Source organism: Oncorhynchus masou, chromosome 12 (genome assembly GCF_036934945.1).
Source record: "Oncorhynchus masou masou isolate Uvic2021 chromosome 12, UVic_Omas_1.1, whole genome shotgun sequence".
NCBI classification, from domain to species: Eukaryota; Metazoa; Chordata; class Actinopteri; order Salmoniformes; family Salmonidae; genus Oncorhynchus; species Oncorhynchus masou.
The window spans coordinates 69,856,898-69,878,549 of NC_088223.1; the positions used below are offsets into that span (position 1 = coordinate 69,856,898).

Sequence of the window (21,652 nt, forward strand, 5' to 3'; positions counted from 1 at the left end):
ATAGGGCGGCCCAGCATCGTCCGGGTTTGGCCAGTGTAGGCCGTCATTGTAAATAGGAATTTGTTGTTAACTGACTTAAATAAAGGTTAAATGTAAAAAAAAATGTACTAATGGTAAGAGTTTCCAAATTGTCAAGAAAACCATTCATAATTGAATTGTCTTCAGGTTATTCTGACGTGTAAAGATCTGAATACATTTTTTTGAAGGTATTTTTCTATTTCAATAGGACTAACTGTTAAGACACCTGAAGTGTTGTGAATTTGAGGGATCAGCTGTGAGGCAGATTTGCACTTTAGTTGATGAGCTGGAAATCGACCAGCCTTTTCTCCATGTTCGTAAAAAATAAAAACGGATGCGGAGTAGCCGCTGCTCAGCCTTATCTGTGGATAGTAAATTGTACTGAGTTTGAAGACTCAGCCTTTCTTTGTAAAGTTCTGGTGATGGAGAGGCGGAGTATTGTTGGTCTAATTCCAGAATTGCGTCGATCAGCTGTTGATGTTTAATTTTCCGCTGTTTATTGAGAAGAGAGTAATAGGAAATTATTTTGCCTCTAAGAACAACTTTAATTGTTTCCCAAAGTGTAGATGGAGAGATCGATTCTGTTTTATTTGTCTCAATAAAGACATCAATTGCATTCGATAGAATGGTGCAGAATTAATTGTTTGAATGTAAAGATGAGTTAAGTCTCCATGGGGGGCGATCTGAATGAGAGGTCGAGCGACAGAGGAGCATCGTCACTAATAACAATGGCAGACGATTCTACTTTTTTAACAGAGGGTAGAAAGGCATTACAGAAATTTGCATGAAAGAAATTTACAAACAAGAAAGTAACCGGAATCAAACCCTGAGATTGTAGCATTAACAAATAGTCTTTAAAAAGGTAACGTTAAATGACTAGCTAATGCCAACTTATCTGAAACAAAAACATAACAAGTTCACATTGGATATTTACAATGTGTTACTAGTACCAGCTTAGCTATTCAGCCAGCCAATGTTACTTACATGGATACAGGTCTTCGTTTAGCCGATTCTAGCTGTAGCTAGAATGTCAAGCTATCTCAGCTAGCTAGCTGCTAGAAATGGTGGAGAAGTGCCTAGCTAAATCCACCTCCACATTCAGTCAGTGCTTGAGCACTCTGGTTTTTGTTGTGGTTAGCTACCCATGCTAGCAAGTCAGCACAATTTTGCTGTTGTCTCAAATCTTCTCAGCCAAGTATAGATGAAATACAGATATTCATGTGTGCACCTGGAGTTAAGCATTCATCTTGTTGCCATGTAAAATTGCATTTTTTTACAATGGGGCATTAGCAAGCCAGCCAGATAATAAACAGTCAAGTGTGTCCAGCCAGCTCCCGCTAGCCAGCCAATTTTATTGTGATGTATTGGCTAACATTGCCACTAATCTCAGTCAAATTAAACTAAATCAAATAAAGATGTCATCGGGGGCTCCCACCCAAAAAAATTAAAATAACATTGCTTTCATGTGAAAAGTAATATCCAAGTGGATGTCTTGAAAATCAGTTCGTTGCCAGCTAGCAAAGTAGCCATCCACATATTCCTCCCGCCATGGCTAGCCAGCCGGGCCGCTTCCTCTATCAACTTTACTCTATGCGCCGGACATAGAATGCTTTAACCCCGGCCAGTGTGTCAAAAATTAGGGTCTCTCCCTCAAAAAAAACTGACAGGGTGTAGGAGCTGAAACTTTATCCCCTTCTTGTAGAGACAGGTTTTGATGTCCTTGAATTCAGCTCTTTTCTTCACGAGGTTGGCAACCGGGTCCTGGTAGAAGCATATATCTTGGCCACGGAATTTTGGTTGATGCTCGCTCGCCCAGCACATTGTACGTTCCTTGTCTTGGTAATGATGAAAACACGATATGATCATCCTAGGCCGCTTCCCTGAATTGGGTATGGGGGGGGGGGGCGATGGATCTGTGCGCTCGGTCGAAGTCTGGCAGCTTGTCAAAGACACCGTTACCCATCACTTTCACCAGCATGTTGAAGACAAATTTCACAGGGTTGACTCCAGGCTCAATTCCCTCCATGATGCCAACAATCCAGATGTTTTCCGTTCTGGTATAATTCTCAGACGAATCTACCCAATCTCCATATCCTCTTTTAGGCTACCTCTTTGTTTAGCTAGCTCAGCTACAAGCGTGGTCATAGACAAGGCCTCCAACTCTGCAGCAGGGTTGGCCGCGGCAGCCATTTTCGGTGTTTGAGTAGTTGTTTCGGCCTTTGACGATGTGTTAGTCGAAGCAGTTCTCTTCGTGTTGGTCTTGGTACCATGAAAAGTGATTCAAATAATATAACTAACTGATACATCCACATAAACACTAACAGCGGCGTGTAAAAAACATAAACATTTAAGTTTAATTGGGGACCTCTCTGAAACACGTCTTCTTACATTGCCCGACTGGAATTCTTTAGCAGTGGCGATTTTAGCATGTAAATCTTGGTGGGGCAAACAAAACAAAAACATGTTTAGATGCATGCCAGCAAAGCCACTACACAACACAACACTAAACAAAACATGAATTGGAATATAATGGTTTATACTGACAAATGAGATGTACAAACTATGGCATGAGGAGATGACTAGCAGATAAAAGGCAATCCGTAATTTCGATTAAGACATTCATGAGCGAGTTAGGACGGACGCAGTCAATATAACTATTTGTTCAGCACTTTTGAAATGTACAGCAACAGAATTCAGAACATGGGCCATTCTTACAGTATTCTCCCTGTACACCAAGTCAGAACCGTAGGATAAATAAAGGGGGCATATAATCAGAAAATGAAAGCTCTTACAATATTTCGATGATGACATTTCTCTAAAATGCTATAGGCTACATGTGCACCACCAAGTCAGAACAGTAAGCTAAATTATGAAGGGAAACGGGACCAAATTATTAGGGTGAAGCACATGGGCTACTAACAGCTTACTACACAACATACACTTAGTGTTACTTTCTTAGCTGCAGTATACATATCTCCCTGGTATATTACATCATTTTTGGACTCAAAATCAAATCAAATTTTATTGGTCACATAAAACATATTTTAGCAGATGTTATTGCGGGTGTAGTGAAATGCTTGTGTTCCTAGCTCCAACAGTGCAGTAATATCTGACAATTCACAACAATACAAACAAATCTAAAAGTATAATAATGGAATTAAGAAATATATAAATATTAGGAAGAGCAATGTCAGAGTGGCATTGACTAAAATGCAGTACAATATAATACAGTATATACATATGAAATGAGCAAAGCAATATGTAAACATTATAAAAGTGACTAGTGTTCCTTTATTAAAGTGACCGGTGATTCCAATGTCTATGTATATAGGGTAGCAGCCTCTATAAGGTGCAGGTTTGAGTAACTTGGTGGTAGCCGGCTAGTGATGGCTATTTAACAGTCAGATGGCCTTGAGATAGAAGCTGTATTTCAGTCTCTCAGTCCCAGCTTTGATGCACCTGTACTGACGTCGCCTTCTGGATTATAGTTGGTTTAACAGGCTGTGGCTCAGGTGGTTGATGTTCATGATGATCTTTTTGGCCTTCCTGTGACATCGGGTGTTGTAGGTGTTCTGGAGGGCAGGCAGTCTGCCCCCGGTGATGCGTTGGGCAGACCATACCACCGTCTGGAGAGCCCTGCGGTTGCGGGCAATCAAGTTGCCATAACAGGCGGTGAAACAGCCCGAGAGGATACTCTCAATTGTGCATCTGTAAAAGTTTGTGAAGGTCTTATGGGCCAAGCCAAATTTCTTCAGCCTCCTGAGGTTGAAGAGGCACTGTCTGTGTGCGTGGACCATTTCAGATGATCGTCAGTGATGTGTACACCGAGGACTTGAAGCTTTCAACCTTCTCCACTGCGGTCCCGTCAATGTGGATAAGGGCATGCTCCCTGTGCCTTTTCCTGAAGTTCACGATCTGCTCCTTCATTTTGTTGACGTTGGGGGTGAGGTATTTTCTTGGCACCACTCCGCCAGGGCCCCTACCATGTCCCTGTAGGCTGTCTCGTCATTGTTGGTAATCAGGCCCACTAATGTTGTGTCGCCTGCAAACTTGACGATTGAGTTGGAGGCGTGTGTAGCCATGCAGTCATGGGTGAACAGGGCGTACAGGAGGTGGCTGAGCACGCTCCCTCGTGGGGCCCCTGTGTTGAGGATCAGTGAAAGGGAGGTGTTGTTTCCTACCTTCACCACCTGGGGACAACCCTTCAGGAAGTCCAGGACCCGGTTACTCAGGGCGGGGTTCAGACCCAGGGCCCCGAGCTTGATGATGAACTTGGAGGGCACTATGGTGTTCAAGGCTGAGCTGTAGTCAATGAACAGCATTCTTACATAGGTATTCCTCTTGTCCAGGTGGGATAGGGCAATGTGGAGTGCAATAGGGATTGCGTCGTCCATGGATCTATTGGGGCAGTAAGCAAATTGAAGTGGGTCTAGGGTGTCAGGTTGGGTAGTGGTGATATGATCCTTAACTAGCCTCTCAAAGCACTTCATGATGACAGAAGTGAGTGCTACGGGGCGATAGTCATTTAGTTCAGTTACCTTTGCTTTCTTGGGTACAGGAATAATGGTGCACGTCTTGAAGCAAGTGGGAACAACAGCCTGAGATCGGGAGAGATTGGATATGTCCGTAAACATGCATGCTCTGAGGACGCGGCTAGGGATGCCGTCTGGACTGGCAGTCTTGCGAGGGTTAACACGCTTAACGAGAGTCCACAGTCCTTGAGAAGGGGCTGCATCGATAGAACTGTGTTATCCTCAAAGCGGGCGAAGAAGGTGTTTAGCTTGTCCGGGAGCAAGACTTTGGTGTCCGTGACATGGCTGGATTTCCCTTTGTATTCCGTGATTGTCTGTAGACCCTGCCACATACGTCTTGTGTCTGAGCCGTTGAATTGCGACTCAGCTTTGTGTCTGTACTGACAGTTTGCCTGTTTGATTGCCTTATGGGGGGAATAACTGCACTTTTGGTATTCCACCATATTCCCAGTCACCTTGCCATGGTTAAATGCAGTGGTTTGCGCTTTCAGTTTAGAGCGAATGCTGTCATCTATCCACGGTTTCTGGTTTGGGTAGGTTTTGATATTCACAGTAAGAACAACATCCCCTATACACTTCCCAATGAACTCTGTCACTGTGTCCATGTACACATCAATGTTTTTATCCGAGGCTCCCTGGGAAACATATCCCAGTCCGCGTGTTCAAAACAATCTTGAAGCATGGATTCCGATTGCTCAGATCAGCATTGAATCGATCTTAGCACGGGTACTTTCTGTTTGAGTTCCTGCCTGAAGGAAGTGAGGAGCAAAATGGAGTCGTGATTTGATTTGCTGAAGGGTGGGTGGGGGAGTGCCTTATAGGCATCCTGGAAGAGAGAATAGCAGTGGTCGAGTGTTCTCCCAGCGCGAGTACTACAGTCAATTTGTTGATGGAACTTCAGTAGCGTTTTCCTCAAATTTGCTTTGTTATAATCCCCAGCTACAATAAATGCGGCCTCTGGATATGTGGTTTCCAGTTTGCATAAAGTCCAGTGGAGTTACTTGAGGGCCGTCGTGGTATCGGCTTGAGGGGGAATATACACGGCTGTTACTATAACCGAAGATAATTATCTTGGGAGGTAATACGGTCTGCATTTGATTGTTAGGTATTCTAGGTCAGGTGAACAAAAGGACTTGAGTTTCTGTACATTATCACAATCACACCATGAGTGATTAATCATGAAACATACACCACCATCCTTTTTCTTCCCGGAGAGTTATTTAATCCTGTCTGCGTAATGTACTGAGAACCCAGCTGGCTGTATGGATGGGGACTGATGTCTCTCTGGAAGGAGATCCTCGCCTCTAGCTTGTCTACTTTATTGTCTAGAGACTGAACATTAGCGAATAACATACTCGTAAGCGGTGGATGGTGTGCCCACCTCCTGAGTTGAACTAGAAGTGTACTCCAAATACCTCTTCTCCGCTGGCGGCGTCTTTGAGCATCCTCAGGGATAGGTTAAATTGCCCTGGGGTGTGCGAACAAAGGATCCAATTTGGGAAAGTCGTATTCCTGGTTGTAATGCTGGTGAGTTACCGCCGCTCTGATATTCAAAAGTTATTTCCGGCTGTATGTAATAACACACACACACAAAAAAAACACATTTTGGGCTAATAGTGTAAGAAATAAAACACAAAACACATACTGCAAAGTTGCTTGGGAGTGAGAAGCAGAGCTGCCATGTCTGTCGGCGCCATCCTACTATAGTTCACCTTGTTGTGCTGTGCTCACTTGAAGAGGAAGGTGGCACGGTTGTTCTTCTTGTTGGCTCTAGAAAGAGCCCCCACATTTTTTCAGTATTTTCCCAGGTGGAGCTAGATTTATCCGTTACCAGTGGTCTTGAACTCACTGAAGTCTGAGATTTCCCAGTTCCGAGTTTCCAGTTGTTTTGAGCACAGCATAAGTCATGCTGGATTGACAGCATGGCCAATGTTGAAAGTTTATCTTTTTAAGCTTGGAAAAGAGACCCTTAAACCCAGACTTGAAAACACACCCCCAATTTCCAACTTATTTCTCTTCATTTGACAAGGGTTGAAAAGGATTTACCGGTAGATTATCAACTTGATTCATGAGGATGACTGCAAGCTTGGTAGCTAAGATTAGGAATGATGTTGACATGATCAGTCCAATCCAAGCTACTGTAAATATAACGTCATTTGACGTGATATTATCTGTGTCCAATGAATTTGAGCCTTCTTGGATGGGCGCTTCTAATGGGCTTGAATTTTCTAGCAGATTTTTCGGTGACATAGTGTGCCCATGAGTGAATTTGTGAATTTTTATTAGGATCCCCATTAGCTAAAGCCGTAACGTTAGCTAATGTTCCTGGGCAACAGAACACTGAGCCAATCACGGCGCAACTAGAGAACATTACAAACCCCTACACTCCGTATTTTCCGCTGGCTGCCCCTCCACCACAGAAAGCATTGTGTTATTGATTGTATGTTTGTTTATTCCATGAGTAACTCTGTCTTGTTGTTTGTGTCGTACTGCTTTGCTTTATCTTGGCCAGGTCGCAGTTGTAAATGAGAACTTGTTCTTAACTAGCCGCCTGGTCAAATAAAGGTGAAATAAGATTGAGCTAGGCTGAAACTCCTGCATTTTGGAGCTGCCATACTTTTTTTATTGTTGGTAAACTGATATGTGACACGTACAGTATTAATACCAAAATAACATGCAAAACAGGCAGGAAAAAAATCATTTGAGTTCTATGTGCTAGTTTCTTTATCTGCCAATGGACAGTGTATCAATGTGTCCACATGGCAGAGGCTGGGGCTCTCGCCTTAGTTCAATTTTAACTTTTGGATTTTTTGAATTTTACTTCAAATGTGTATGATTAACCACATGATAATGATTTTGAGAAACAACTTTATTATTGAAATGAAACTGTTCTGCGAAAATGTGTTTATAAAAAATTATCATAACTTTCACAAAGTAGAAATGGTATCGTAAGCACAAGGGCTCTTGGACACATGAATCTCAATATAGCCTATAGCCTAGAATTAAATACACGAGGGACATGGTATCACCTCAACATTAGAGTACCCCTCTTTTACAGCTTAAAAATGAATAACAAATATATTTTCATAATGAGTGAGACTTAAGGTAATACGATAACACTTGGCAAGTTGTTATACATGTATAGTAACTTTGTGATTATTACAATAGCAACATTGGTGTTACATGGGATTTGGAAATTGCTTTATGCCAGCAGCATTCCACCCTGCAACCCACTGCTGGCTTGCCACTGAAGCAAAGTGGGGTCAGTCATGGACACCTAATCATCCCCAGCTTCCAATTGGCTCATTCATTTCTTCTCGGCTGTAACTATTCCCCAGGTTGTTGCTGTAAATGAGAACGTTTTCTCAGTCAACTTACTTGGTAAAATAAATACAGATTTCATAATAATGGAGTTATGACACAAGTGGAATAAGGAACAGTCACTATTTATCTTGTGTACAGTAGTTACAAGTGGAATTAAAATGCAATTACCAAAGTGTGTGTAATAACATTCTAATAAAATGTTGCTCCAAAAGTAATTGCAGTGTTATTACACAGGCTCAAGAACAGTTTAATATTAAGCGTAACAATATATTGCTTTTAAGTGTCGAAAGTAAACAAAATATCCCAAAACTGCCTTCTTGAATCAACTACAGCCAAGGTGGGTTGAAAATCATGTTAGTGTCATTCTGAGCAGGGGCGCAACTTTCACACATTCTGAAATAGCATTTTTACCCCCACCCCGGTTTACGTCTCCCCCACTTCTAAAACCAAAGTTGCGCCCCTGATTCTGAGTAAACTATTCCTTTAAGGATGTTATAGTGTGTGTTTGAAACAAGAACATTTACCCTCAGATGCCAACCTCTGCAGTATTTTAAGGTATCATAAAATGAATTGCAACTTTCGACCTTTTCAGTGGCATGTTGAAAGAGTCATACAGTAGTTGAGCGTCCCAACTTATTCATACTTATCTGTACAAAATAGCATTGGTTAATAGGTTTGAGTTGATTATTTACACCTGGGGCAATGGACATTCAGGAGAATGGATATTTGCAAAAATGTTCAGATAGAAATGTATTGTGTAAATAAAATATGACTGTCAGACAGATTGGAATAGTATAGGAGATTGTGTGTGCTCTATTCATTCTATTTTCAACATATACTTCCCGATACAGGCCTGCCATTAGTTGAAGGCGGCCAATCCAATAGTTTAAGAAAAGTTGTCACTTCCTCAGATCTGCATTCAAATAGTTTACAAAAGTAGTTATTTTCTGAGATCTGTATTCAGATAGTTTTAAAAGTAGTAATTTGGGGGGGATCTGTATTCAAATAGTTGTTGTCGCCTCCGAAGTAACTATTTGTTCACACGTAAAAAATAGTTACTTTCCACAAAGTAAAGTTAAAAGGATTGTTGTTGACTTAATGTTAATCTTTCCCCAGCTTTGGAGGAAGCTGCTAGCAGGTTTTTGAAACTGCAGGCAGAGAAAGAACTGAGACAGCTTCAGGAGGACAGGAGGAACGACAAGAAACCCCCGCCATACAGACACATCAAGGTAACTTCCACACCTCTTGCCACACAAAATGTATATATGATGTTTAAGTTTTGAGCTGTAGAAGTATTAGAACATCCCCTTGACATCTTAATTCCTCTGACATCACTCTCCTACCCCTCAGGTGAATAGGCCAATCGGGAAGGTGCAGTTCATTACGGCCGACCTATCAGAGATCCCGCGCTGTAACTGCAAGGCATCGGACGAGAACCCTTGTGGCATTGACTCTGAGTGTATCAACCGCATGCTGATGTATGAGTGCCACCCCCAAGTGTGCCCAGCAGGGGAGGGCTGTCTTAACCAGGCCTTCACCAAGCGCCAGTACAGCCAGGTGGAGATCTTCAGGACGCTGGCACGAGGCTGGGGCCTCCGCTGTGCCCACGACATCAAGAAGGTAATACATGTCAACTATAGAGTAAATTAAGTAGAGATCAATGTGCCGCCATGAAACTGTATCCCCTGGGGCTAAAACTATTTTCAAAAAGCTATGGAATTGAAAGGGGACTTTGATTCTTCTTCAATCCCGACAGATTTCAGTCCCAGCAGACTTTTTTTTCTAGAAAATGTGGCTGTTCTTTTGGCTGTTCAAGAAATCATGGATTTAATTTCTTACCGGTACGGGACCCCCCAAGTATACTACAAAAATTACAGGGAAGCCTACTCTGCTGAAACTGACAAACAGATCAATAAAAACGATATTGTCTGATTCATATAATCGGCCTACGAAAAAGGGAGACACAAATACAATATGACATCCATCTAACCTGGAGGAGGAAATTATTTTCCAAAAACAAACAAAAGTAACACTGACCCAATGATAAAGACAGTGAATATGCACATTCACCAAGGATATGGCCGATGTTCACCGCTGGTGCCAATAAGATAGGGTTCTGTTCAATCAATAAAGTTAAGAATTTTGATAACTAAAAGACAGATTTGTGTCTTTTCATTGTTATCTCTATACAGCAATAGCCATTTGCTTTCCAAACTTTCCAATAGCCATTTGCTGTTCAAGCTTTTACGCGATTGTATTTTAAATATTGTGATATATCTGGCTTGGGTCTCTCTGCTTTTCACTGACAGTCGCAACTCAACAATTTATTTGGTATTTGCAGCATGCGTTGCCCAAAATGCGGGCCCTTCCGACTGTATGCTATGCGATTTAAAACAATCCACAGCTTTTATTTTTAAGAAGTTAAGGATCCTCTGTGGCCAAATCATGCTTTCTGTTGTAGTAGCCTATGTTGAATAATTTTCTTTATTGCTGTATAGACAAGAGTCAGCTAATTAGGTTATATAATGTTGTCAATTTAATTACATTTACTTTAGGGAAAACTTAGTTTCCCTTAGCCTTATGGACACCCCCTATCCATTTTAATGTGGCATAAACACAAGCAATCATGATTTTTTTCATCTGATTGTCAAACAATCACTTAACAAAGGTGCTCCTGTAGGAACATTTCAGCATCCAAACCCCAACAGTGCACTGTGCACCTGAAATTTGATGAATGGAAAGAGACATCTATTACAAAACACCTACAGTACATGTATTGTAATGGCATTCTGCGATTGTCATTAGGCCTACGCTTGTAGCCTGAATTGATGCATCCACTGTTATCCACGCGCGCCTTGGTCTCGGCTACTCATCTCTGCCTTGACTAAATGTAAGTGTTCTCCTCGAACCACAACACAATTTGGAGCGTATACAGTCAATTAGCTCATTTTTCTTGTGGCTGACATGCAGTAATGTTAAGTAATGACGTGATTGACTATAGGTTTTTGGGCATGCTGTATTAATTGTGATAGGCTCACGTTTTACCAGCACAGTGTACCCCCACAATTTATTTTGCCGGGACGCCGTACTGGTCTGTACCGCCTTACTTTCATACCTGATGATTAATATTAGAATGAGTGTTCCACCGTATCTCTCCTGCTGACTGTCATGGTTGTGTGTTCTCAGGGGGAGTTTGTGAACGAGTATGTAGGAGAGGTGATCGATGAGGAGGAGTGTCGGGCCAGGATCAAACATGCCCAGGATAATGACATCTGTAACTTCTACATGCTGACCCTGGACAAGGTAGGGTTCAGGAGTCAGGACGTAAAGGTCTAATGCAGCTGTTTTTATCTCAATATCAAATCATTTCTGGGTAACAATTTAGTACCTTACTGTGATTGTTTTCAATTAAAATGGTCAAAAGCAAACAAAAATAGCTTCTTAGCAAAGGGCAATTTCTCAAGCAAGAATTTTTCTAGGACTGTCTGGGAGTGTTTTGAGCATAGAGAGTAAGCTGTTGGCAGAGAGGTTTGGAACTCTCTTTCTTATAGGTCTATTAACTAATTTACCACCAGGTGATTTGGGGCGGCAGGGTAGCCTAGTGGTTAGAGCTGTTGGACTAGTGACCGGAAGGTTGCAAGCTCAAACCCCCGAGCTGACAAGGTACATTCTGCCCCTGAACAGGCAGTTAACCCACTGTTCCTAGGCCGTCATTGAAAATAAGAATTTGTTCTTAACTTGCCTGGTTAAATAAAATAAAATGTCAGCATACATGAACCCTGTTTGGGTCTTTGCGTGTCAAAAAAGATACATGTCAAATAACACTATTATAGAATGTTGTGTGTGCTGAATTTGCACTTGCAAGCCAAGTGCCCCCACGTCTAACAGTAGCACTGTCAAAGCTGAACAAAAAAGTCTGTAAACAAGCACACACCGGCCACGAACGATGTGTTTACAATACTGCGTTGGTAATTAGGCATTATTTGTTTGACCTCTACTTCTGGGGTAGCTAGTTAGCTTTAGCTTGGTACCTAGCTGGCACCAATACAATCAGCCTGAAAACAATGACCAGTAGAAACTGCAGTCATTTTCATTATTCTTAGCAATGATTTAGGAATCCTAGTGAGTAAGTATTAGCTAGGTAACTACTTGTTCACCTATTGAAATTTAACTTCAGTTCATGAAAATAAATAGCTAGCCAACTACTTAACCCAGTTGCCCAAAGCTAACGTTATAAGCACCCAGTAAGCTTCATCTGGCTAGTGAGGCTCAACCGGACCGGGTTATGTGTTTTGAAGCTAGCAATAAGGATTAGGCACAATAGTGAAATTTGCGGTTTGCCTTCAAAATAAAAGTACCTCTTTGAAAGTGATGCAGAAGGTTACAATTGGTGGAATCATGCTATATTTAGACTAGATAATGTTAAACAAGGTTGGAATATGAAGCAATGAAATGGGGTATCAGTCTACTCAATACCCAAGATATTTTTCACAAAGCCCTCCTCAGAGTTATCAGACTCCAAAACATCCACACAGTATTGTTTTTCTTTTGGAATAATGTTCAATACACATAGTAGGTTGACAATAAATGTGGCTCAATTCAGTTGTTTCAGAGTCCCGCAATAAGAGCTACAACGGTAATGTTCTCTGGGTGTCACTGAGTAGACTGATACCCCATGTCATTGATCCACAATTCATAGGTAAGGCTGTACAATGAAATAAGTATGTCCCCAATCCAATTCTATATTCTAATACATCCAGTGTGATTCCGACAGATTTTTGTCAAATTAATAAATTATTGTCTTTTGTTGATTTTGTATAACAACATTCCAACCTCGTTTATTATGATCTATTCAATTATGGCATAATTCTACTATTAGAAATCATTTGCATCACTGTCAATGACATACTTTTATTTTGAAGGCTAACTGCAACGTGAACTATTGTGGCTAATCCATATTGCGGCTAGCTTCTCATAGATGGGTCCGACCACCATTATTCAAATAAGAACTGTTTTATAAATTAGGGTTATTTTAGATGATGACACCAAGCTATATAGTTAGCTAGCTAACAATAGCTACTGAAACAGATTATGTCGTTTTGCTATGTTTTTGGGGAAGAACATTGTTTGCATCCATCAGCTAGCTAGCTTTTTTTATGACCAGTACTATGGGTGCGAGAGACAACTTTACCAGCATCATAGCATACGTATCGATGAATCGTTGTGACATATGAAATATGAGTGATAACATAATTTCCATGGAAATTAACTTACTAAATATGACAGGCTAAAGTTTTGGTTCCGACATTGACTGGAAATATATATTGAAAACACATTTATTTGTGTCTGCCTGCAAATTGCCCAGTCCTATCAAATATATGCCAGATTATTTCAAAACGGTTGTCTTTGTTTTGTAGGCTATTTGCCATCTATTGTATTAAAAGCACATCTGTTGCAATATTCACAAACTCTAATAACCTCATTCTTGCTGATTGACTAGTTTCAGTAGCCTACATATCTTCTCTTTTGTTGGGCGTGTGAAATCAAGTGTGCCTGTATGTGTGGTCAATTAAATACCATGTAGACTATACTATATGGGTGGAGAAGCAAGCATAGCCCTGTCTAAGCCAGGGTGGAGAGGGGGGTTTCTACTAAACTACATTATATGGAATTATTTGAAGAAGGTTATACCAAGGATCAATTGCCTATTTGATTTAGAATTTTAAGACGCCTTGAGGTATGACAAAATATATATTTAAAAAATGATTTGATGAAAAAAATGTTTGGCCTTACTGCTATTAGCCCATACAAACGCATTGAATAACAGATTCACTTCATGGAACAACAGAAATCTAAAGGAAGTTTGTTAATGTGAGTGTAGCGAAATGTTTGTGCTTCTAGTTCCAACATTGCAGTAATATCTAACAAGTAATCTAACAATTCCCCCCGAAACTACCTAATACCCACAAATATAAAGGGGTGAATGAGAATATGTACATATAAGTATATTGATGAGCAATGGCTGTGCGGCATAGGCAAGGTGCAGTAGATGGTAAAAAATACAGTATATACATGTGATATGAGTAATGTAAAATATGTAAACATTATTAAAGTGCCATTATTTAAAGTGGCATTGTTTAAAGTGACTAGTGATCCATTTATTCAAGTGTCCAGTGATTGGGTCTCAATGTAGGCAGCAGCCTCTCTGAGTTAGTGGTTGCTGTTTAGCAGTCTGGTGGCCTTGAGATAGAAGCTGTTTTTCTGTCTCTCGGTCCCAGCTTTGATGCACCTGTACTGACCTCGCCTTCTGGATGATAGCGGGGTGAAGAGGCAGTGGTTGTTGTCCTTAATGATCTTTTTGGTCTTCCTGTGACATCGGGTGCTGTAGGTGTCATGGAGGGCAGATAGTTTGCCCCCGATGATGTGTTGTGCAAACCGCACCAACCTCTGGAGAGCCTTGCAGTTGACGGCAGTGTAGTTGCCGTATCAGGCTGTGATACAGCACCACAGGATGCTCTCGATTTTGCATCTGTAAAAGTTTGTCAGGGTTTTGGATGACAAGCCACATTTCTTCAGCCTCCTGAGGTTGAAGAGGTGCTGTTGCAGCTCTTCGGGTTGTCTCATGGTCTGATAAACACCGCTCGAGCTCTGTCACCTTTCACCGCAGATGCGGAACTTCGACATTGGCGGATGCGGTAGATTGAGACGCATCCAATGCAAAACACATATTTCTAGCTTAAACTGATTTCTATTGACATTGACTGGATATAGATATTGATAACACGTGTATTTTACTCTGACTGGGCCACTCCAGAAGGTGTATTTTCTTCTGTTAAAGCCATTCTGTTGTTGATTTACTTCTGTGTTTTGAGTCGTTGACCTGTTGCATCACCCATCTTCTGTTGAGCTTCAATTGGCGGACAGATAGCCTTACATTCTCCTGCAAAATGTCTTAAACTTGGGAATTAATTTTTACGTTGATGGTAGCAAGCTGTCCAGGCCCTGAGGCAGCAAAGCAGCCCCAAACCATGATGCTCCTTTCACCATACTTTACAGTTGGGATGAGGTTTTGATGTTGGTGTGCTGTGCCTTTTTTTCTCCACAGATAGTGTTGTGTGTTCCTTCCAAACAACTCAACTTTAGTTTCATCTGTCCACAGAATATTTTGCCAGTAGCGCTGTGGAACATCCAGATCCTCTTTTGCGAACTTCAGACATGCAGCAATGTTTTTTTTGGACAGCAGTGGCTTCTTCCGTGGTCTCCTCCCATAAACACAATTCTTGTTTAGTGTTTTACGTACCATAGACTCGTCAACAGAGATGAATGTTCCAGAGATCACTTTAAGCCTTTAGCTGACACTCTAGGATTCTTCTTAACCTCATTGAGAATTCTGCGCTGTGATCTTGCAGTCATCTTTTCTGGACGACCACTCCTAGGGAGTAGCAACAGTGCTGAACTTTTTCTCCATTTATAGACAATTTGTCTTACCTTGGACTGATGAGCATCAAGGCTTTTAGAGATACTTTTGTAACCCTTTTCAGCTTTATGCAAGTCAACAATTGTTAATATTGCGTCTTCTGAGATCTCTTTTTTTCGAGGCATAGTTCACATCAGGCAATGCTTTTTGTGAATAGCAAACTCAAATTTTGTGAGTGTTTTTTATAGGGCAGGGCAGCTCTAACCAATATCTCCAATTTTGTCTCAATGATTGTACTCCAGGTTAGCTGACTCCTGACTCCAATGAGCTTTTGGAGAAGTCATTAGCCTAGGGGTTCACATACGTTTTACAACCTACAATGTTTAAATGATGTGTTCAATTATAGACAAGAAAAATACAATACCTTGTGTGTTATTAGTTTAAGCAGACTGTGTTTGTCTGTTGTTTTGACTTAGATGAAGATCAGATCTCATTTTATAACCAATTTATGCAGAAATCCAGATAATTCCAAAGGGTTCCCATACATTTTATTGCCACTGTATTTCTTAGGTAATTTTTTGTGCATTTCTGGGACCAGGGCTGCAAAGCAAGCCGGTCACAAACACCTAAAATAACATTACGGGACTGCAGTCAGGTTAGGGACCAGTTCTTGCGGGAGCGGTTGGGAGTCAGAAAATAAGTCAGAAGTCTCCCATGGGACTGTCTCTTGGCATGAAGTTTTCTCTGTAATCTTACGACCTCTAACTATGATTTATGTTACTAGCTACAGGAAGTTGTCATGGGTTATTAAAGCTGCAATATGTAACTTTTTAGATGACCTGACAAATTTCACATAGAAATGTGAGTTATAGATCTCTCATTCTCATTGAAAGCAAGTCGTAGAAGCAGTAGATTTCTATGCTTCCCGTTTTGAAGTTTCATTCTTGCGTGTTGTACTTTCGGGTTTGAACACCAGCTTCAAACAGCTGAAAATGTAATATTTTAGGTTATGGAAAATATATTTCACAGTGGTTTAGATGGTACAATGATTTTCTACACAATGACTGCTTGTTTTGCCACATAAACTGAAATTAGGCAAACTATTAGATTTTTGCAACCAGCAAATGGCGGAGCGATTTCTGCATATTGCATCTTTAATGCTATTGGTTGTTATTAGTTATTATCACTACTATTGACCATTCTTGGTTTCTTGTTTTAAGAGGATTCTCTTGGTTTTCTATATTTCACCTCAGAAAATTACATCTGCTTTGCATGGTAATACAAAGACATCCAAGCAGACTTGATGATTGAACAGTGTTGTTCATTTCGGTGTGTTTGTCAGGATCGGATCATCGACGCTGGTCCGAAGGGGAACCAGGCCCGCTTCATGAACCACAGCTGCCAGCCCAACTGTGAGACCCAGAAGTGGACAGTGAATGGAGATACACGTGTGGGGCTCTTCGCTCTAATAGACGTCCCTGAAGGTGAGCGGAGATTTGGCATGAGGAGTTTGTGCTATGTTAAAGCTTTGACTTTGGCAACACTTTTCATTACATATGCATTAGCAGGAGAAATATAAGAGGAGCATTGAACTAGTTAAAGAAGGAAATGAAGTTGCATAATATTCACCAGGACAGAGTAGTCCATAGGCAGTATATTTACAGTACTAGTCTATTATAAGGCAATTATATAGGTAAATCCAAGCAGCAGTTCATGTCCATCTCTGCATCACTTGTTGTGTATACTGGTTTATATCTGTCCTCTATGGGTCATTCTGCCTGTCTCCAGGCACAGAGCTGACTTTCAACTACAATCTGGAGTGTCTGGCCAATGGGAAGACTGTGTGTAAATGTGGAGCTCCAAACTGCAGCGGCTTCCTAGGAGTCCGGCCAAAGGTGAGAGGAGACACTGGAACGAGATGTTGATATTGGGTTTGATTACATGATCCACAGAATAAGAGCGTCTGCTAAATGACTTAAATGTAAATGTAAATGTAATAGTAGAATGAAATAGTAGAAACAATATTAATTGCTATTTTAAAATATCTTTCCACAAATCCAAAGGCACTTGATACAGTAGTCAAAATATTAGTAATGTCAAGGGGAATGAGATATTTGATTGACAGGGGCATCATCAGTTTGGGTGTCTGTGTCTCTATTAACAGCCTGACTCTTCATCCTTCCCCAGAATAACCCTCCAGCAGACGACAAGGGCCGCAAGCTGAAGAAAAAGGTCCAGGCTAAACGGAAGAACAAGATGGAGGTGACCAAGGAGAGGGAGGACGAGTGCTTCAGTTGTGGGGACGGGGGACAGATTGTGTCCTGTAAGAGACCAGGCTGTCCCAAGGTTTACCACGCAGACTGTCTCAACCTCACTAAGAGGCCTGCAGGTCAGTGGCCCAGTTAGGTTCCTGTCAGAGGAAATTATTGAGTTGTTATCATAGCTTGTAGGGGTTTGTTCTATTTCCTCGCTGTTACTGTAGGATTGTGTGATTGGAGAATTATATAATGTACATGACGTATTTCGTGCATTTTCACTGTTTGATGTCTGTCAGATCACTTGTTAGCAGTCTCAGTGTGCTGATTATTTCTCTGTTACGGTTTATGCAGGGCTGTGTCTGACTGCTTCTGTCTGATATACTGCGTCTGACTGCCTTTTCTGTGCTGCAGGTCGGTGGGAGTGCCCGTGGCACCAGTGTGACCTGTGTGGTAAGGAGGCGGCCTCTTTCTGTGAGATGTGTCCCAGCTCTTACTGCACTCTGCACCGCGACGGGATGCTCTTCATCTCAAAGCTGGACGGACGGCTGTCCTGCAGCGAACATGACCCCTGTGGACCAGACCCCCTGGAGCCAGGGGAGATCAGGGAGTACCTACCTGACACTGGGGCTCTCTCAACAGGCCCGGGGGCTGGTATTGTACCCCCTCCTGCTGCTGCTGTGGCTGGTGCTGCTGCTACTACAACGGGGACAGGGGACCCCCAACCTAGCCCTGGCCCTGAGTCTTTCCCCCGTCTCCCCATCTCTTGCCCCATCTCTGGCCCCTTCTCTGGCCCCATCAGCACCCCTCTACCCAGCTCGAAGGCCCTTGATAGCTCTCACCTATTCCTTCCCCAATACTCACCCATCTCTTCCTACGGAGATGAGAAGGAAGAAGTTGAGGATCCTTTTGGTAATGAAGACGGGGATGGAGAGGGGATTGAGGGAGAGTTGGAGGATGGAGAGATGGCAGGCTTAAAGTTGAAAGATGAAGAGGAGGAGGAAGAAGAAGAGGAGGGAGAAGAAGAGGAGGGCGAGGAAGAAGAGGAGTGAAGACCAATGTCCTTTTTCAACAACTCTGCATCCTGGCTAATCATTCATGGGGGGGTGGGGAGAAGAGCTACCTGCTTGTTCTTGAGGGTGGGACTGTGCTCAGCATCATGTAGATTCACTCATCTTTGTATATAAGGATCCATGTACAGATGATTTATAGATCTGTGAATTTGAACACCGCCTTGTTCAGACAGACCCCTGAGAAATAGCAGGATGAAACAATGTGGCCTGGAGCTGGAGGGTCGAAATGGAGTATGAGGGAGTTTTCCCCCTAATAGTCCCAGTTTGGGTTTGTGATAGGTATACTGATCCTAGATCTGTGCCTAAGTGCACAATGGGTATGATGGTAACTCTAATCATATAGATAGGTCCATTTGAATCTCTTCTTTGTTCGTTGTCATAGTTGTTGGTTTGTGGTTTTAATAACATGTTTACATTTCTGCACCTCCTCTTGGAGAACACGGCAACTAATGTATCTGAAGCTTCACCTTTATCAAAGGGGAGACTGGAGAGAGGAGGAGCAGTACTGTCAAAGACACAGAAATCCCCTCGTGAGAAAGTAGCCTATGGTGTGTTAGATGGGCCTGTCAAGCTGGTTCTCTCTGTAGCAACGCTCCTACATGGCACAAATGAGTAATGCAGTGAAATTAATGCGTCAGCAATGGAAATTATTAGTCATACAATCAGTCATTTCAACCTTGTCATTGGTGTACAGTTTATATCCATACCTATTTGATGATGATGAATCTATCGTCTCTGCTGGCATCTGCCTTACCACACCAAATGATACAGACACCTAGACAATACACATGAAATCAAATGGCTTAGTTAGTAAATGTGGGTAGTACATCAAGGTGATATTGATATTGAACATGCCTATATCCTACTCCATGACAGCACTTTGTGTTTTTCCCTAACCCTGGCATTGCATTGCTCCTCTGTACTGATATCTGTTTGGGGTGCGGTTGGTTGTACTGTAGGTCTTTGAACACAACTGAAATCTGATTGAGTGGTCAACTAACGTAAATTCAATGTCAAATCAACCAAAAATGTCACCATGTCAGGGTTTAGTTTAACAGTTGGGTGGGGAAAAAATGAAATTCCCTTACGTTGATGACTTTTTCAAAACCCAATCAGTTTTCCACATTGATTCAACATCATCACATTTAATTTTTTTGCGTTGAAATGACTTGGAAACAACATTGATTCAAGCAGTTTTTGCCCAGTGGGAAGCTTCCTTACATGGTCTAGCTTTCCCTCAAACTGAACTGAACCTTCAATGTGAAAGTGCCAGAGTGTACTCAGCAGTTGAGTAAGCTACTTGACGTAACCTTGACGACAGCTAGCTCACTTGTGTATATTACATTCTCTATGACATATTTATATTGACTTTTATAACGCACAAATGAAGATGGGACTGACTTCTAGTAGTGGCATTGCTGTATGTCACTTTATATAATCCATACTTTCTGTTTGCTAGGCTATACTCCTTGCCATTAGTTTAGCACTAAAAAGTACACTGGTCCACTCCCCTGCTAAAATGTTTTCACTACCGTATGTATTTGTCTCTGCTATGTGTTTTCTCCCTCTTGAAGCTTGTCTCTACATCACTGTCTTTGTTGTGTCAGTTTTTCTTCTCTGCTTATGCCTTTCCAATTGAGTCAATCAGTGTTGGGTTTTTGTGAATGAAGGGATGTGAAGGTGATTCTAGAGGGCCAGAGAACAGAATGAAGTGGATTTGCCACTTTCCAGTTGTGAGAATGTCGTGTTTCCATTTCTGAAGCTTATAACACACCTTTACTCCAAATCTGCACAATAAGCATTATTTTTACTGCTTAATGTCTCCCAATTGTGTCACTTTAGTCATGTCGAAGTATCTCTAGCAGCCTTTATGTATTAAAACTTAACTGGCTTAGTGTTAGATGAGGTGCTTGAAAAGATATGTGCAATTTCTTATATTTTAATAGAAAACCAACCTGTTTTTTAATGACTTGAAAAATGAGTAAACCGGTTCAAAGGGTCCCTTCTTGTCCGTATACTGTACCGTAAAGGTTGCCATGGTGCCCCCTGCTGTTGTTCCGATATACAGATACAGGCACCCACCGTCATGGTCATAGTAAATATTTATCTGACTTGAACATATTTATAGCACTAAAACGCCTACGAATTTTAACAACACAGATAGGTTTTAACTGATCTGTTGGAAGTGTATTTGTACATTTTAGATTGGCCTAGCCTGTCCTTTCAAAATCTTATAAAATATGTATATACATTTTGTATATGAAAGCTATATATGATGAATGATTTTAAAAAAACAATAGCTAATAATGAGTCTAGAGCCAGTGGATATCATGCGTTCTCTGGTCTCAGCTTTGTCATCAACCATTCCCACAAACAGGATCACTTCAACTTTGATACATATTTGTTGTTTACGGTTGAGTTGCTGTCAACAGACGGGGTGAATAACACTTTATATTGATGTAACAGTATCACAGTCATCAAACAGATAATAGTAGGCTATGAAAGCATACAGTATGAGGAGGTCGAGTGTCATTTCTGGTCACGACATGAGCTGGGAATCGGAAGAGTCGGGAGATTGAAGGCTCAACTATCACTACAGTACCTTTGGGACTTGATATGATAATGAGCTGTATATCTTTTTGCTTTAATATTTTCCATTTCTACATTGTCAGTTACCCCTCCCTCCTCTTTGGAGGGTTCTTTGATGTGGCACAAAGGAAGAGTTGGGAGGCTGTAAAATGTTTTTTATACATACTACTGCTGTTTTTGTTGTTGTTGCTGTCATGCTTCTTAGCTTCTGACTCTCTTCCCTCTCTGCCTTATTTATCCTTGTGTAATTCATCTGTTCAAATTGTAACTGTTGAAGAGTTCAATAATATCCTGCTGCCTTGTGAGGATATTGAAATGTGCTGGAGTCCTTTGTACATAATAAAGAAAAAAAATGTAAGTTGCAACTCTGTTTTTGCCATTTTGATTTGGGCCAGAGGTTTGATTGTTACCTTTCCCGACTGAATAATCACGTTTGTAGGCATA

General features: G+C 41.4%; 1 protein-coding gene across 2 annotated transcripts in view; it reads left to right on the forward strand.

Annotated features, from left to right (window-relative positions):
* LOC135550737 (histone-lysine N-methyltransferase, H3 lysine-36 specific-like) overlaps positions 1-21,573 on the forward strand; it is a 39,979-nt gene extending 18,406 nt beyond the window's left edge. For both annotated transcript variants that reach the window (XM_064981813.1, XM_064981812.1), the window contains exons 17-23: positions 8,991-9,103; positions 9,225-9,494; positions 11,061-11,177; positions 16,634-16,775; positions 17,080-17,186; positions 17,479-17,680; positions 17,961-21,573. In XM_064981813.1, coding sequence (XP_064837885.1) covers positions 8,991-9,103; positions 9,225-9,494; positions 11,061-11,177; positions 16,634-16,775; positions 17,080-17,186; positions 17,479-17,680; positions 17,961-18,598 — 1,589 coding nt within the window. In that variant the 3' untranslated portion in view covers positions 18,599-21,573. The remainder of the gene's footprint in view (positions 1-8,990; positions 9,104-9,224; positions 9,495-11,060; positions 11,178-16,633; positions 16,776-17,079; positions 17,187-17,478; positions 17,681-17,960) is intronic.
* Positions 21,574-21,652: the final 79 nt, after the last annotated feature.